The sequence below is a fragment of the Octopus bimaculoides genome, chromosome 3 (genome assembly GCF_046866305.1).
Source record: "Octopus bimaculoides isolate indiv1 chromosome 3, ASM4686630v1, whole genome shotgun sequence".
NCBI lineage: Eukaryota > Metazoa > Mollusca > Cephalopoda > Octopoda > Octopodidae > Octopus > Octopus bimaculoides.
The window spans coordinates 10,146,701-10,166,768 of NC_142930.1; the positions used below are offsets into that span (position 1 = coordinate 10,146,701).

Genomic DNA, 20,068 nt, shown 5'->3' on the forward strand with positions numbered 1-20,068 from the left:
TGTTTAATGTTCTGACACTCCAGAATCCTATATATTTTGGTGCTTTTTTAAATATTTTTTCTATTATTCTGACATTAGGAGATTTATATGTGGCTATACATTCTTTGTATATATATATATATATATATATATATATATATATATATATATATATATATGCGTGTGTGTATACACATACATATATGTATGCATGTATATATATATATATATATACACACACACACACGTACACACACATACATATACATGTATATATATATGGAGAATTTTTTTCAATACACCTCATACCAACACACACACATATACATAATATACACAAACAAACATATACATATACATATAAATATTATGTTTGTGTGTGTGTACACATATATTCATAAATACACATATATTTGAGTATATATATATATATATATATATATATATATATATATATATATATATATATATGCATAAATACATACATAAAACATACATATATATGTATGTATGTATTCATGAATATATGTGTAGACTTACACATAAATACATATGTTCATAGACTCATGCATATGAGCATGTGTTTGTGTGTGAATTTGTGTACTTCTTTATTTCTGAAATAGGTCTTCGCTAATGTATATTTGGTTAAACTGTAGACGTTACAAGTAGAGGTCTTGAAAGTAATTCTGCATGTCAATGAAGGAGGGTGGAAACGGAAGTGTCGGGTATTAGATAGTTTCAATTATCCACTACACCTGCGACCATCTGCAGCAGTTTTATTATAGAGTTTGTAGCATTACTCAAATTTGTCTGGATTTATATCACCAAAAATTTATTCACAAACGCCATAGAATGTAATGCCCCATAGCTTTATATGATCGACACAAAAGTTATGCCGGCAAATGAAATAGTAAGTTCATTAGAGAAAGGAAGAGAAATAATAAATGTGTAATGAATTAAGGATTATAGAAAATTAATTTAAATAACTTATTTGATTAAAGTAAAAGCTTCGATTAATTTAAGTGAAACTAAAAATATATTATTATAGTTCGATTATACTTAGTTTACAAGAAAGACCCGTTTGTAGTCTTTGCAAGCCAGAAACACTCGTCTGTCATCTCTTTACTTGAGATCGATGTGGTTAATGTTTCTCTTGAACCGCTGCAAATCATTGGCTGCTGGAAAAAATATGAGCAAAGAGGATGTCATGCTAGTGACGAAGGACTTGGAGTAGTGACCAATGCAATCACACAGTAATGATTTTCTTAAATACATGATACATGGGATCTGCAAAGTTAATGAAAGGATGTAAAGTTGAAGATAATCAGCCGAACGACTGAGATCTATATATCCATATCTCCAGTCATACCACACCTCCATCCTACTGGAGAACCTAATTGCACATTCCGAGATGCGACAGCGGAGATCAAGACAGATTCGGTTAGAGGGAGATATAGCTGCTTTTTCAGACAGTTCGAACGACCAAGTAGCGGATTTTTCATCCGTTTGATTTATGTTATGTAATTAGGAGTGAGTTTAGTAAACAGCAAGATGTATCACGGTCGCTTTTGGTAACTGTTCGAAATACTCATCGACAAACAATAGCAAATCATCGAATGAAAAGAAACTTAGAAGAGGTCCATTTGGTGTTAGAAGAGCTTCAGTTGAATTGACAGCTAAGCATTTCTTACAAGTGAATCGTATTGAAATTTAATGTATAAAGTGGTTGAACAGTTAATGTTGAATTGAGGTATGTATAATATTTTTTCTAAATTTGGCACAAGCTCAGCAATTTTGAGTGAGTGGTGAAGTCGATTACATCGACCCCAGGACACATCTGCTACTTATTTTACTGATATCCAAAAGGATGAAAGGCAAAGTAGACCTCGGTAGCATTTGAACTCAGAACGTGAAGAGCCGGAATAAATACTGCATAATATTTACGTCCGGCACGGTAGCGATTCTGTCAGTTTCCATCCACACTCTCTCCCCCACCCCGTCGAAAATATAACAATAATCCTTTCTACTATAGGCACAAGGCCTGAAATTTTAAGGGAGACGTAAGTCGATTAAATCGACCCCTGTACTTGACTGCTACTTATTTTATCGACCTCAAAGGAATGAAAGCAAAGTCGACCTAGGCGGAATTTGAACTCAGAACGTGAAGATAGACTCATACAAAACGATTGCAGTGTTTAAAATACTTGCCAAGGTGTTACAGACTTCTCACAGCTTTCTCTCACTTTTTCTTCCTGTTTCTGTTGTACCTGTATTTCAAAGGGCCAGCCTTGTCACACTCTGTGTCACGCTGAATCTCCCCTTACGTTAAGGGTACAAGTGGCAGTGGAGTACTCAGCCACTTGCACGTTAATTTCACGAGCAGACTGTTCCGTTGATCGGATCAACTGGAACCCTTGTCGGTATAACCGATATGTAGATATATATTTACACATATGCATTTGTGTATATATATATATATATATATATGTGTGTGTGTGTGTGTGTGTGTCTGTCTGTCTGTGTGTAGTAACTACCTACACACCTCCTCATCCAACTTTGAATTCTCTCTACGATCACCAGCTTTACCTAATACCAATAATTTGGTTTTACCGTATAACTATTCCGGGAGAATACCTGCATATACTATAATCATTATGAACATTTCTCAGCTGATTTGCTATCGACCTCTTGTCATCTAAACTCCTATAACATTCAATTCTACCTGTATGTTGTGTCAATACTTGAATATGGGTCATAATCTGACCTGATACTAGTTGTTTGCCTGATTACACCGTTATTCTCTTATACATATGAATATACATATACACGTGTGTGAGAGTGGGGTATTTCTGTACTTCTGTGTGTGCGTGTATGTATTTGTGTGTGTGTGTATTTGTGTGTGTGTGCGTGTGTGTATGTGTGTGTGTGTAAAGGCACGCGGCGAAATGGGTCGGATGTTGCACTCACAATTACAAAATCGTGTTTTCGATGCTCAAACCTGCGTTGTGTTCTTAAGCGAAACATCTCATTTTATGTTGCTCCAATCCACTCATCTGTGAATAAGTAACTCTGCGATGGACTAGCGTTCCGTTCAGGGGAATGTTGGTCTACCCGCCTAACCAACCGGATGGCATCATTCGAAAGCTACAGCAATGCAAGGAAGCGACATAGTGATATATATTAGACAATTTTAAATCATAAATTTCGTAAATGTCTTTGAATTTGTTTAGTCAATGGTCGTTCTTTCTATGCGTTATGTATATATATCAGTAAAACGTCACTCGTCTCAGATTTGCTATTTCTATATCAATTTGTTCAGTTCTGGGCGTTTGTGTGTGTATCTGTGCTTGCGTGTTTGTGTGTTTGCGCGTGTGTGTGCGTGTGTTTGCGTTTGCGTGTGCGCGCGTGCGTGTGTGTGTGTGCTGCCGAATATAGTTTTCTTTCGAACATTTGAAAAATGCACCGATGTGTGGAAATAGTTGTGCGATTGTAAATTATTTTCATCATATATGTACATGTGTATGTAGAGAGAGAGAGAGAGAGAGGGAGGGGGAGAGATAAACATACATACATACATATATACATACATATATACATAGACAAACATACATGCACTCAGGGATACATGTAGTCGCTTTACCTGCTAAAAATGGCAGTGAAATCTCTTTCAAATCTCATCCTAATTATCCAAAAAGAAAAGAACATATTAGGATATGTAATTTTAGATGAAGTATCTCTATGAAAAAGAAAAAGAATATTCATGGTTGAAATACCCTTAATCATATATCTTCAAAATTAGGACTTACTTAGATTTAAATTACAATGACAGTAACTAAAGTAGTTTAAATGAAAGACCACCCAGAGTTAAATCTAACCCATTCAGTCTCTTATTGTTTATTACATGCGAAATCGCAATTCAAACATACAGACATGTCTATTATTACACTGATCTGTTTGACCAGAGTTGAACAAGTTTAAGCAGTAAACACAATCAACAACAATATATCGCAATAAAAGCTAAAATATCTCAAAGAAATAACTAATTCCATAGTTATCTACGGATCCTTCTGTAGCAGTTTTAGAAATATATCTGACACAACTTATTGTCAGTAATCCAACCACGCTAATATTTAGAATATATGATTTATTATGTAGTTGTTGGCACTCCGTCGCTTACGACGTCGAAGGTTCCAGTTGATCCGATCAACGGAACAGCCTGCTCGTGAAATTAACGTGCAAGTGGCTGAGCACTCCACAGACACGTGTACCCTTAACGTAGTTCTCGGGGATATTCAGCGTGACACAGTGTGACAAGGCTGACCCTTTGAATTACAGGCACAACAGGAACAGGAAGTAAGAGTGAGAGAAAGTTGTGGTGAAAGAGTACAGCAGGGTTCGACACCATCCCCTGCCGGAGCCTCGTGGAGCTTTAGGTGTTTTCGCTCAATAAACACTCACAACGCCCGGTCTGGGAATCGAAACCGCGATCCTATGGCCGCGAGTTTGCTGCTCTAACCACTGGGCCATTGCGCCTCCACTATGATTTATTATATATAATTAAGAATACTGGAACAGTAACTGTTTTCTGACATAAATAGCAATAAATCTTCCAAACATCAAATAACCTCTACCTTTTGATTCAGTGAAAATACATTTTCAAACAATATCATTACGGCATAATTAAATTTCATTTTCCTTACTACACATAAGATATTGAATCCTTTTCTTTCAAACGTTTTACTTTAATTCGTGTTCTTGCTTTTATTTCCCGCGACTTTTATTATTATTTATTTATTTATTTATTTATTTATTTATTTTTGCAATGAGCCTTTCTTATGAAGTTACTATAAATGATTCGCGAATGTTCGTCTTGTCATATAACACTGAACTAAATTTTGGCATGGACTAGCTTGCAGATATCTTGAGATAAGTATTTTGGTGAGATTCTTCAATTCTTATTTTCCTAAACTCCCTCTAGACGTCTTTATAAACTTACCGTTATACTTATTTTCCCATATGTCATCTTCAAGCTGATATTCTAGTTGAAACTGTCTGTAACCTCTCCATCTCATCAGCACAGATTATATTTAATTTCCCTTTCTACCTGTTCTAAGTAGTTGATGTTTTCCACATTCGAAAGTTTGTACAACTAAAACACTTTCATATTTTTATTCGACAAGCTCAAATCTTATAATATATATAGATATAAAATTATCATAAATACATATATATGCCTGTCGATGCACATTCATATGTGTGTGTGTATGTGTGTGTGTGTGTGTGTGTGTGTATTCGTGTGTGTTTTTCTCTGTGTGTGTCCGTGTGTTTCTCTGTGTGTGTGTGTGTGTGTGTGTGTGTGTGTGTGTGTGTGTGTGCGTAAGTGTAAAGGGAAAGAGATGGAGAAAGGCAGAGCGTCACACAGAGAGAAAGACATGTGAATATGTATGTAAATGAGCTCGTATCACTTATTTTCTCTACTTCTATTTCTCTGTAAATGTATGTTTTGTGTACACGTGTTTTGTGTTTGTGTGTGTGTGTGTGTGTGCGCGCGCACACACACACACGCAAAGCGCCCGGTGTGAGTATACAGTTGGTAAAACAATCTTGAAAACAAATAGCGCAACAGCATCTTTCTGAAGTATAAGCGTTTACCTCACTACCACCTCAGTAGGGCCATCAACATCACACCACCCTTTGCTATACGCTAGATCTCATACTATACAACTTTATTTAAGCATGCATCAATTATTGTTATTGCGTGCCATCATATTAATTAAAGCTGATTACATATCATGGCTGAGAGAAGGTTTTACGAACTGTATAAATCTATGTAACTGTATAAACAACGATAACTACGATAATCATTTAATGACCAAAGAAAGCCGACATATTGCCCCTCAGCTCCCGTCAAACACACTTCAAAGCCTAATATTGATAAGATAACAACAAATCAAGATTTGACACTCTTCTAGAGCTACACTCGGATTGAAGCTGCTGGAAAACTTTCTACAGGTTTTGACATGATATCAGTTGGAAAAACTTTAAAAGTTGAAATAAAAGAAAAAAATGAGAAATACACTCCATCTTGAATGAAAAACAAAAGCTAAAATCGTAGATGTTTTTACAAGGTGCTATCGCTTGCAATACACACACACAAGCTGCGTGTACGCGCACGTGTGTGTGCATGCATCTTTTGGCATGTATGTCTTTGCAGACATATAAATCTGCTGATAATTGTTTATATAAATATTAGACATAATTATTTGTTATAAATATAGACAACTCTCAATCTCTCCCGCTTCCCATCTCTCTCTTTTTCTTTCTCTGTACATATATATATATAAACACACACACACACACACACACACACACACACACACATATATACATGTATATATATATATATATATATATATATATATATATATATATATATATATGAGTGTGTGTGTGTGTGTTTATATATATATATATATATATATATAAACACCTGTGTTTATATATATATATATATATATATATATATATATAAACACCTCAATGTAAACAATAAATACGCAGAAATATTTAAGAACAAAATAAGAATAGGCCATAGCCTGACATGTAACTTTGCTACCATAATAGCATCTATTAATAATAAGAAATTAGACGCATTCTATACAGCTAGAAACACCACGAACAACCAAATCAACAACCCTCCAAATAATAGAACTAGCTCCAACCCTAATCCAACACCCCTTACTAGGAGGGACGCACACCAAAAAAACAATAGGACCACACAACAACACACAGACATAGACACCCCTTACAACCTATGTGGCTGTAGAGATAGGAATAAATGTAATTTCTCCAATAGATGCAAGACCGAAAATATAGTTTACCAATGTGACGTACAAACAGCCACACTAGATCTTACATAGGTGCGACGAAAAACCAAATACGCCTTAGATATAATGAGCACCTATCCAGTTTTAAAAACAGAAATAAGGCAAATTCAACAGGACTTAGTAGGTATATCTGGGAACTAAATGACAATAAGATAGAATATAAACTAAAGTGGCACATACTAAAAGTAGCTAATTCTTATAACCCAACTAATAGACGTTGTCACCTCTGTTTAACTGAGCGCCTCGAGATCCTAACGGCTAAGAATGACCTATTAAACAGGAGATATGAATCTAGCCTAATCTGTCTTCACGCTACTAAATACTCATTCTCTAAGTATTATTAAATATATAATACATTACACTTCCTAAGTAAAACTAAATATGCATATAAAAGAATTTTCCTTCTAAGTATAATTAATCATAATTAGTCACAAAATAAGACCAGAGTTAGCCCCCTTTTCACCTAAATTTAGGGTTGCTTCCTTGTACTAACACCGCCGGTGCTATAAATATATGACGCATCCCTCAATCATAAAATCACGTGGAGATGCATTTGATTAAAATCGGAATAATGAGCTTAAATAGCACCCATCCTACATCCCCTTACAGGAAGACCAACACAACTTCAACTAAAACGTAAGGCTTTCTTTACCTATCACTATTATTATACCACCATATACATTAATATATCCACTAATCACTTCTCCTACATCTCTCACACCATGAACTCTTAACATACTCCTCAACATTCTGAAGAGATCTGCCAAACCATTGGCCAGATTGAAACGTGCGTAAATGACTATTACATAACCTCCACAATGACTCATTACATAACCTCCACATAATAAAACAACGGCTAACTAGCCCAACAGAATTACTTCTTGTATTTGTTGCTCCATTCTCCACACACACACACACACACACACACATATATATATATATGTATATATATATATATATATATATATATATATATATATATATATATATATATATATATACATATACATACATATATATGTATATATATATATATATATATATATATATATATATATATATATATATATACATACATATATATATATATATATATATATATATATATATATATATATATATATATATATATATATGTATATATATGTATATATGTGTATATATATATATATATATATATATGTATGTATATATGTATGTGTGTATATATGTGTGTGTATATATATATGAATGTCAAAAGACAGGGAGTTACGTAATCACTTCCATTGACTTATAGCTGTTTCTGCTATATGAAGCATTGTACTGGGAGTCTTCATTTGCATCGCTCTGAGGAGGCTTTAAGCTCGAATCCAATGTTTCAAATCTCTGAAACATAGGTAACCTAATGAAAGTGATTACGTAGCTCTTGTTCTTTTGTTAGTCATTAATTCATATTCACCTGACACTTTAGACTAAAGCATAAATATATTGAGTTCTGACAGATAGTTATTATTTCAGACCTTGCCCAGGATGCAGTGAGGCTACTTGGAGCGTGGTACATTTTAGCTTTAGTTAAAGCACATTTCCTTGAGAGCGTGTCCCCGAAATATTAGCTTATGAGTGTTGTTTGATGGAGCACGTGGTAAAGTGCGCGTTATTCTTTTATTTTTTATGCCATCGGTTTTTCCAAACCGTGCAGCTGCTCCTACCTAAGACTTTTCACTGTTATAAACAAATCATCTGTGTGTGTGTGTGTGTGTGTGTGTGTGTGTGTGTGTGTGTGAGTGTGTGTGTGTGTAAGTGTGTGTGTGTGTGTGTGTGTGTGCGCGCGCGTGTGTGTGTGTGTGTATGTTCTAATGATTCAGTATAGTTTTGTCATAGCATAGTAAAATTTTTCTACTGAGCTGTTGGACCTTTATATGTGCATCGAAGTCAACTGTTCATTATATCTGTATCTATTTATGCGAGTGTGCGCATGTATGTATGCATGTATGTATTTATGTATGTATGTCATTATTCAGTGTTATTTCAAGATTTCTCACCAATAGAGAAAGAGCCGGTTTCTAGCCTAGATCTAAGGCTCCTTCATTGGAATTTCAATATCAACAGGGTATTTTTGTATGTATGTATATGTGCAGATTTATATGTTTTGTTTTATGTATGTTTTCTCATGCATATGGTTGCATGTCTAGACATGCTCATACATATTTAAATGATAACTTCTGTAAAGTTGGCTTAGATCTGTAGTCTTCGAATCAGCTTTCTCCTTTCTAGTTTTGAGAAGCTTATCAAAATTGATATTTAGGCAGTGTGTTACATATCCCAGTGCTCCAATAATTACAGGTATAAACCTGAACTTGTAATCTGGATAGATTAACTTCAGATATCTGAATAGTTCTGCGTAAGTATTCTCTCTTTCACTGATCTTCAGCTTTATATTAACATCCGCTGGGCAGCTGATTTCTACAACTATGCATACATATGTATGTATGTATGTATGTATGTATGTATGTATGTATGTACGTATGTATGTATGTATGTATGTATGTATGTATGTATGTATGTATATACGCGCGTGTGTGTGTGTTTCCCCTTGATAAAAATTAGGTGTTTAATTTGATAAAAGAAAGTTTTGAGGGATCTTTTTAAACTCCATCCAATCGTCGAGTTTTCTCGAAATTTCTACACTGATGGTCGTTCTGCGTGCTGATAACGAAAACTGCATTCATTTCCTCTCGCAATCAATAATAAAAAGTTCCAAACTTTTGAATTTTTGAAGTTTTAGCCGATCCGACCCCCACCCTATTACCGACATTACCGGATGTCGCAAATGTCTGTTTCCATTGGTACAGTATTAGCATTATCGTCTGCTGTTGTCCACCTGTCGTTCGTTTGTTTCCTGTTTCTAGCAAGATTCTTTGAACGAGTGCAGCAAAGCGTATTTATTTATTTCTTTGTTAAATACAATGCTTTTTTTAGTTTACAAAATGAGATTTTCAACGGTAAATTTCGTAAATTTGTCGAAGGGTATAAAGATGGTGTAAGACGCAGCAATGTTTTTTTCAAGAGAAGGGAGTTCTACCTAAAATGAGTCACAGGTTACATGTTAGGAACATGAAACTATGTTATGGTTGTGTCTGTTGGCACTGTAGAATCTATCTCCGTGAGAAAAGCACATGGTTGGGAGGGGTTACTCTTCCTCTTAATGCTGTGATTCTGGTGGCTTTGTTGCCTCAGGTGAAAGAACTGATCATAGTTTTTGTGTGGAAAAGTTGAGAATGAGCAGTACTAGGCTGTTCATTAAAGCAATTATGTACACGAGATATGTGCGGAGGATCTACTCTGCAACCTATCAAAGGTCGGTGGTCCCGGAAAATGGTTGAAATTGTGATACGAGAGCTATTTCTATACGTTGTGCTTCTCGGAATTGTGACATACTAGATGAGTGTATACGATAGTCGGTTCTGCTAGGGACAACAACACACAATGACTTTTGGAGAGCATACTTGCATTTTCCAAAGATACCAGGTTACTAATTTAGGCACAGAACAGTTAACCACAAAGTTGAGTTTGTCAACTCGCAAGAGGGGCCCACACGCAACAAGTGAAATCAGTTGGACCTACCTCAAGCGACGAAATGAACGGTGCTGCGAGTCACTGTGGTGTCGCAGGTACAGTTAGAAAACTAAATGCATAACTCGATTTCGTTGTTACTGACTTGTTTTCTTTCATTTTTCATTTTGGAACAATACAATATTTTTCCCTTTCATATTTAATAGTTACGTAATGTGGCGAGCAAGCAGAATCGCTAGCACGTCGGGAGTAATGCTTAGCAGCATTCCGTCCGTCTTTACGTTCTGAGTTCACATTCTGCCGAGGTCGACTTTGCCTCTCTTCCTTTCGGAGTCTACGAAATAAATTCCCTGTTCAGCATGGAGATCCGTGTAATCCACTAGCCTCTCCACCAAAATTCCAGGCCTTGTGCCTGTTATAGAAAGAATATTTAATGTTTGCATAACATTTTAATTGTATTTCATTAAATTTTTTCGTCTTCGATATGAGTCTTCGTTTTCTTTCGTTAAATTGTTTTTCATTTTCTTATCGTCAATAAATGTAAATGCAAACCATCAGGGGCATGAAAAACTACATCAGTAGAAAAGTTTGAAAATTTTCTGTCGATAGGAAAGCATTTTAAAAAGGTCTGTTGGTTATCTGCATTAGTGTAATTAATAGGAAGTCTGTCTGGTCTACAGAAGACGCGTGGTTCGAGTCCTGCACGCAGCTTTCTTCCATTTTCCCGTCATCTAATTGGTTTTTAGTTTATTTCTAACTGGAATAGTTTGTGAAACATTTCATTAAAGATTATCGTACAGCTATGCATACGTGTTATGTGTGAGTGTATACACATATATTCCTTAAATTAGCAAGAATTTTCTTATTTTTCAGCGAAGAAATGGAGTAAAGCCATCTTTCTGTAGAATAGTGTATATGTGTGTATGCTCGTATGTGGATGCGTGCGCGCGTCTAAGTGCGTGCTGGACAACCTTCGAAAGCTAGAGAGTGATTCAAATACAACACTTACACAAGTATCAAATTCTCAGATAACACAAAGCGTACTCCATCAGAATTTGTAAATAATTTTAAAATGAATGTATTTTTCTTTATTTTATATATATTTCATCATCATTTTCAATATATTTGAATGATCAACACATATTTACTCGTGGACATATTTACCGTCATAATTGATGGCACGAGTACATTACTATGCATACACATACATACATACATAGACAGACATATACACATATATATATATATGCGCATACATGCATACATACATTTGCATATATATATATATATATATATATATATATATATATATATATATATAGGTAAAGTAAAATTTATATATATATATATATATATATATATATATATATATATATATATATAAATTGTAAGGAATATAAAATATTTCTTACTTCGCGCCAATATTATCTGATATAGAACTGAATACGGTATGCAAAGTGAATAGATATATTTGTGTCCAAGTTGTTAAGTACATATATAAAAAAAAAAAAGCAAAATCAATTATATTACATCCTTCATTTCCGTTACCCCATTGACTGATTATCTTTCCCCTATGTATCAATAAATGATAAAATGTCTTACTCAAATAGCAGAAATTTATGACATATAATGGAATAAACGTAATTGTTTGTTCATTTATCTTTATAATGCGTGCGTTAAACACCGCTAAGGTGTAAGTATAAATATCGCACAGTGGTTAAGATCGGAAAATGAAAATATAAAGCATTAAGAGCTATACTGCTTAATTTTTGCGCAAACTAATAGCAAAGATAGAAGATGCATATGCAAAGATGCATATGTTTAAAAATATTACTAACCGCTTGACAATTATTTAGAGAATGAGTACAGCTCCACAATTTCAATATTTTGCATGTTTTGTAAGTTGTTTCTTTCTTTTACTAATGGGAGATGTATTCGTTTCTATGTAGTCAGTTTTTCGGTGAATCTCATCCCTAACTGCTATTAATATTTTTCATCTATTTTACCTTAGAAATCTTTATTTCCAACTTCTTTCGAATTATTTTAACATTTATATTTCTAACGATAGTTTAATCCATTTTTTAGGAACTTGGGATTACAGAGTGGAGAGGTATGGCGGAAGATGTACATGCTTGGAGCACGCCCGATGTGTGTTGGTCTCAAAGGTTTGTCTGTTGGCCAAATTCAAATATGTCAAACACATTACGACCACATGCCAAGTGTTGGTCGTGGAGCTCAGTTAGGAATCAGGGAGTGCCAATATCAGTTCCGAAATCGCCGATGGAATTGTAGCATAGTCGGTGATGAAACAGTATTTGGTCCTGTTTTGGAACTTGGTGAGTAAAATCTATCATTACCTCATATTTTTAATCAATGTTAACTCCAGCCCAATTACGGGTTTCTGTATTTCTCTGCACTAATCAAGCAGATTATAATTATCGAATATAGGGTGCTAAGTGAAAAATTAGAATGGATTAAGAACTGTAAGGAATCCCGAAAGGAAATATTTCGACATAACTTTGTAATGCAAATTAATCTTTTTTTTTTTTTGTAAAATGTACTCCAACTGTTTAAAATATTCATTCTATATAATACAGGTTTTCATTTAAACCTTTCAACATGTCAAACGCTTTATATCTAGGAAATATATGAATGTCCATTAACAAGAAAGATGTTTGAAATGGTATCTTGGGTGATGTGGAGCTTGTAATTAACGAAGTATCTTTGAAATACTAGATTGTCGAAAACTGCGAAGAAATTTTGCGATTTCATTAAGTCCTATTTAAGATTTTCTCCTGTAATCAAATAACTTCTACTTGTACTCATGTAATGATAATCATATACCACCGGCATCGCTGACGTTTAAGTTTATACTGTTGTTAATAAATCAGGTTACCATAACTTTAACATATGCAAGTAAGTACCACATCCAGGTCGAATGATAAAAAACTGAGATATCTAATACTAATATCATTATAATGAAATTATAATGAAAAGTGAATATAACAGTATGCGGTAATTTAAATGGATATAATACCTTTATATGATGCAATACGTGTATGTGTGTGTCTGTGTGTCTGAGTCTGTGTGTATAATTTCAGCATCATAATTTGTTATAGATTTACTGTAATATTAATAGATATTAATAGTAGCAATATGATCAACTACATAGACATGATAGGGGTGACTACGGTGATAACTCTTGTTTTGAAAGCGTTACATTCAGAGCCGAGTTACATTATAATGCTAAAATGAAGTAATGAAACGTCAGATATTAAGATGACTGATAATTATTGTGTATTGCATAGAGCAGTTTTAATACTGACATGCTTCAATTGAGTAACAATAGCTCATGCATGAAAGCCACAAATTACTCCATTACTAGCCATGATTCTTGACTTTCAGATGTAAGGATGGAAAATGCTCCAGTTGTATATGTGTATTTATCTGCATGTTGTTATGAATATACAGGAGTTTGTATGTGTTACGTATGTATATATAAGAGCGATGCAGAGACAAAAATTGTTAGATCGTCAAACAAAATGCTTTGCGGTATTAATTCCGGCTCCTAACTACATTCATGGTTCAAATCCCGCTGTGATCAACTTTACCTTTCATCTCTCTGGAGGTGATAAAATAAATTATCAAGTACTGGGTTAGATTTAATCGACTAACTCTTCCCACCAAATTCCAGACATTTTTCTGTGTTAAAAACCACTATGTATGTATATATGTTGTGGGGTATTAAATATGTATGCTCTTCACTATTCCACTTGTTTCAGTCACTTGACTACGGCCATGCTGGAGCACCGCCTTTAATCGAACAAATCGAACCCAGGACGTATTCTTTGTAAGCTTATTATATCGGTCTCTTATGCCGAACCGCTAAGCTACGGGCGCGTAAACACACCAACATCGGTTGTCAAGCGATGGTGGGAGGACAAAAATTAAAAACCAATCACTTCTTTTCTGATAAGTACATCGTCACCAAAAGCAATACTCCTCACACACACACACACACACACACACACACATACAATCATAGACTCATCTAGCATCAAAATAGAGCAGAGAACCCCAACAGAGACGTTCTCACAAGAGGTTTATACAACAATAACCAATGTGGTATGTAAATCTTCATACTCTTTCGACGACCCAAAACGTTGGAGCATATTCTCCCCAGGTAGATCCACTCATCATCTCCACCCACTATTCCTGTCGTGGTAGGAGAGTCCTCACGCGCCTTCTCCATCTTTTATACTACAGTTTTTTGTTGATCTTATTCGCGCCAGCCACCAAGTTGCTATTGGTATTTGACTCGCGAACACTGGTGAAGCTTACATGAGATTTTACAGGTGAATGACGTTGCATCTTAAAGGCAGAGCACCGTGCATACATTGTTTTTTTAAATATTATCAGCTTCCGTGTAGGTAACACTAAAAGTACACTAAAATCTCCGCCCTCTTTCTCATACTGTTACGAGCAGCACAAAAAGATTACACAGGTTGCCCTAATTCAAAGAATCAAGCATATCTTTAAGAAGAAGTTAGCAAGTAAGAGGCGGCAGAAGATTGACAAAATCAACACTCGAAGTGGGAGAATGAAGATGAACTTATGAACCTGAAATAAATTTTCAGAATGAGTGTTATATGAGCAGAACATAAAACTTTTAGAAAATCCTTATCTGATTTTTGTGAACAATAAAAATTGTAAAGCTTCACATTATATTTTGAACAAGTTATAGCCGTCTTTTCACCCCGACATGCTTGAAAGAGGAGCTGCTTCTCATTTCACTTAACAGAACGCGCGTATATATATACATACACACGCATGCATAAACACGTGCCCAATGTGTGTGTGTGTGTGTGTGTGTGTGTGTGTGTATGTGTGTGTGTGTGTGTGTGTGTGTGTGTGTGTGCGTGTGTGTGTATGTGTCAACAAAAGTAAATTACCATATTAAAAGAAAAACTGTTCACCTTCAGCTGGATAATTAAATTCAATCAATAAATAAATTTGCCAACAACAACAACAACAACAGCAGTAATAATAATAATAATAATAATAATAATAATAATAATAATAATAATAATAATAATAATAAATATTTTAGAAAGTAAAGCTATAGCAAGTTAAATACGCTGAAATGAAAGCCGAAAATAACTTGATTTATTTTCAACCATTTCTTGCACGTAGCCGGATAGCCTCACGACTGCGCAGTAACACTCTTTGTTCCTTACGTGTCCTGTATGAATAGACAGATTGGTGGCCATTCAAATTCACAGGAAGCCTAACTTCTGATTCCATAATTTCACATGAGTGTCGATGTAAAGGCAGACTTTAATCAATTAAGCCAACTGACACGTAGAATAACTATTCTTTCTGTCAACAGATTCCTTTTTACTTCGTAAAGTGCAGCTCTCTCTCCCTCTCTGCCTCTCTTTCTCTCCCACCTTCCCTTATCTTCTCTTATACTCTGTCTATCAATCTCTTTCTCTCTTATTCTTTAATTGCTTCTTTCATTCTTTTTTACCCATCGTGTCCCACTTACTATTTGCTCTTTCTTTTTCATCCTTATCTATTCTGACGACTTTCCTCGTTTGTTTTTGTACTCATTGAATATATATATATACAAAATATCATCCTCTCCTGGTAGTTTTCAACAATAATATAGCATTTAACATAACAAACAATCTATGATACCTAATTGAAATATTTCCTGTACTATCTATAATGATAACAAAGTGGAACAAGTTTAATCTCATTAGTTTTATTTTCATTTACAAGGACATACATGAAATGTACCACCGATAGACTTGGTTATTTATAAGAAAAACGGAATGTCGGTGTGGATCAAATCTCTCTTTTCGAAACTCTTGGAAATATAGAGCGTTACCATATTATGGTCTCATACCTGAAAGTGCTGATGCATGATTAGTCTGGTGTGATAAGTTATTCAATCGACTACCTCTGTGCTATTTTTGTGGTTGAGCAGAGGTGGCTGGGAGTACAACTCAACAATGATAATAGTAACTAATCTGTATTATATGTGCTGAGCTAATGATTCAAGCCGTGATGGAGACAGCCAAAACAGCTAAGCTATGAAATGAATTCTCTATGGTACTTCATTTCACATTTTCACGTCTCAATCTCAATAATATTAAGATCAAGCTTAAAGGTAGCGAGCTGGCAGAATCGTTAGCATGTCGGGGGCAAAATGCTTAGTGGTATCTCGTCCGTCTTCACGTTCTGAGTTCAAATTCCGCTGGGGTCGATTTTGCTTTTGGGGTCAATAAAATAAGTGCCAGTTGAACACTGGGGTCGATGTAATCGACTTATCCTCTCCCCCAAATTTGCTGGTCTTGTGCCAAAACTCTGAAATCAATATTAAGATCAAGTTTACTTTTCACTTACCTCCAGCTTCGTTAAAATAGATACCAGTCACATAACTGGTCAATGTGACTGATCATATTCTTCCTCTTCAAAACTGATTTTGCATGGAAGTAAGAAGTTTACAAGTTGTTGTGTATACTTAGATTTATCCAATACGTATTACCAATATTTACTATATTTTTATTAATTCAAATATTTGAATAAATCAACCAACAATCAAACTTCGTAGATACGATTACTAGATTCTCTTTACTGACCAGCCTGTTTTTAGATGTCATCTATCTTCCGGAAGCGGATAACAAACGAAGTGTAATTGGCAGCACGATATGGAAAACTACTCAAAAGATCGTTATTGTGTGGTGGGTTGTATGTATTTCATAGCCTTTATGTTTCAGTAAATCTATGTGGAATTTTCTTTAATCTTCCAATCAAATACCGCGGAAGTCGACTTTACCTTTCATCTTTTAGGATCGATGAAATAAGTACCAGTTGAGCACTAAGATTAATGTAATCGACTAACGCCCTCTCCACGAAATTGTAGCTGGCAAGAATCATAATCATTGTAATTGTTGTTGTTCGGTTGTCTTTTCCTATTGTTAGTTTTCACTGCACCATCGGGCTCAGTTCTGTGTGCCTTGTGTATGTGCAGTGTTTTGTTTTTGATTTTGATATCATTACTGTATTGAAAGTATTCAATGCAACATGTGTGAGATACCAAGTAGTTCTATTTTCTATACATGTATATTTGTAATTCTTTGTGTTTTGTTATGTATTTGCGGGCATTTTCTATCATTATCTTTGGATAATGCCTCCATCACTTAGCGGTACATTATCATCTCTTGGTTCTTATATATCGATTAAGTATTTCTTTCCCTAATCGCCTTGACAACAATATCCGGTCGGTTAGCCTTTATTTCCTGTCTATGGATATTGATATATTCCAGAGTATAGTTTCTTTTCCCTTCTCGGATAGCTTTTTCTGGTGTATCTCAAAACCATCTTTTTTCTGTTGTATTTTATAATGCTAGCATAACTTCTACGGTACATATATCTCAATTTTGTCATGTCTATGAATGTATTCTTTCTTGGCAGATTGAGCAGCCAGAGATAATGTGGTTGGTTGTTTCTCCCCGTTTCCATATATTCTGTAGTTATTGTATCCTTCATCATAAACTTTTGATGATTTTTTTTTTTTTTTGTGGGGAGGCTTTGGTCCTGTGTTTCAACCCCCCAAAAAAACATTAGACTTTGCTTTAAGTCCTGCACTTAACCCTCAGTTCAGTTTTTTCCGATATTATTTTCTTGCTACTGTTTTATCCGAGCATTCTTTTGTCCCAATTTTAGTTTAAATTTTTACTGCTTTGGGATTTCTGTTGTTGTTTCTCCATTTTCTTCATAGTTGTCTGTTATTGCAACTTCTGTTTTGTATTTCTTGGGTTCCTTGAAAGCAAAAAAAGAAGACATTTTTTTGGTTTATTCTGTCCATGTTTTGTACCTACCTGTACTAGTTTTCCAGGATTCTTTACTGCATACTTCATCATGGATATTTTGCAATAGTTTTAAGACCCCTACTGCCTTGTATTCCTGGTAAATATCAATATCGTCTTTCAATATCTGATTTTGGGTGGTATAGTGCAAATGCAGTCACTGTAGTAGTAGTAGTAGTAGTAGTAGTAGTAGTAGTAGTAGTAGTAGTAGTAGTAGTAGTAGTAGTAGTAGGCACCACCACCACCACCACTGCAGCCAAAAGCCGAGTCGGTATTGATTTCTTTTTTTAGAGGTTGGCTCACTTCCGTCGTCAACAGCTTTTTCGATGGTCAAGCTAAATTGCTGTCTATAGGAACTGTTTCGAATCACATACTTGGCCCATCAACTGTGTTCTTTCACATCACTTTTGTATGTCGTTGTTCTTTAGCAAATGTTGAGGTAAGGGCTGCATAACGGCATCCTGAGAAGGTCGCGTTGGTATAAGCGAATGAACGTCACTGCGAAAATCGGGTTGATCAGCACCGAACTGAAGGAATACGAGTGACAAAAGAAACAGCACATTACTCAGGACAAGTGAGTAGGTTTAAATTACGGCATGCTTGAACGGCATCATGGCTTGCTGGATCAAAGATAATAGGAGTCTGGCTTGAGTCAGTCTTCCATGTAGATAAAAACTGGGTCGAGATTACTAGCTGAGCGGCCAAGAAATCAACTGAGAAAAAACTATCCCTGAAAGATCGAGCATACGGTGGCGAGAGCAAATACCGCCTCTGTCATTTATTAGTTTGATTGTTGTGTTTTGCCCTATGTTTCTATTGTATTATCATTTCTGTCTGTTGTCTCGTACTGGATTCTATTTTGAGCCCTGCCATTTTTGTGATTTGTCCATCGCGCTTTCGGGGTTGACAAATAAATGAGTAAACAACTGTGATCGATATAATCCACTGTTCCTTTCCTCGAAATTGCAGGCTTTGTCTATGCTTCAAATTGGTATTTTTATTTTAGTTGTCTTAAATCGGCAAGCCGAAAGATTCATTAGAGCTTCGAACACAATGCATTCCACTAGTTTCCCGCAGTTCAAGTACCGAGTTCATACTCCGTAGAGAACAACTTTGCTTTTCTCTCTTTCGAGGTCGATAAAATAAAGTACCAATCAAGTACTAGGATCGACGGTACTGACTAACACCCCTCCCCCACCAAAAAAACCCTAGGCCTTTTAACTTTTATATTAGAATCAATACCACGCTGAATTTCTTCCAGTTCTTTAACGATCTGAATTTAAATACTACTGAAGTTAACTTTGCCTTTCATCCTTTCAGGGTCGTTGAAGGACTGGGATTGACTTACCCTCTCTTCAAAATTGCTGCCTTTGTGCCTAAATTAGCGACAAGTATTTTAATGGGCTTATCGTTATTGAATATTCTCTCAAACCCTAGCAGCTCTTGACTCTTTTGAAAAGAATGTTCTGTTTGGTTTTTATTTATATTTCGTACTGAGACACCTGCTGCACCTATCTGCTCTTTATGGTACAATGTATGTGTAATCCTACAGTTTAGCTTCTATGTATATCTGCTCTTCATCATATTTTTCCAAGGTACCTATTGTTACGGAGATTGTTTCTCCGTTTTACTCAGAAATCTCTTGTCCCGAGAAATTTATATATTGATTAAAATTTCGATTTTAATGATCTCCGAGAAGAACTTATGGGTGATTTGTTTTAATCTCTTTCTCTGCATTAATCGGCATGTCGCTACTTTGTCATTATTTCAGGC

General features: G+C 35.1%; 1 protein-coding gene across 1 annotated transcript in view; it reads left to right on the forward strand.

Annotated features, from left to right (window-relative positions):
* Window positions 1-20,068, forward strand: part of LOC106883934 (protein Wnt-5b) — a 299,459-nt gene that overhangs the window by 174,112 nt on the left and 105,279 nt on the right. Inside the window, exon 2 of the mRNA XM_014935079.3 lies at window positions 12,504-12,754. Coding sequence (XP_014790565.1) covers window positions 12,504-12,754 — 251 coding nt within the window. The remainder of the gene's footprint in view (window positions 1-12,503; window positions 12,755-20,068) is intronic.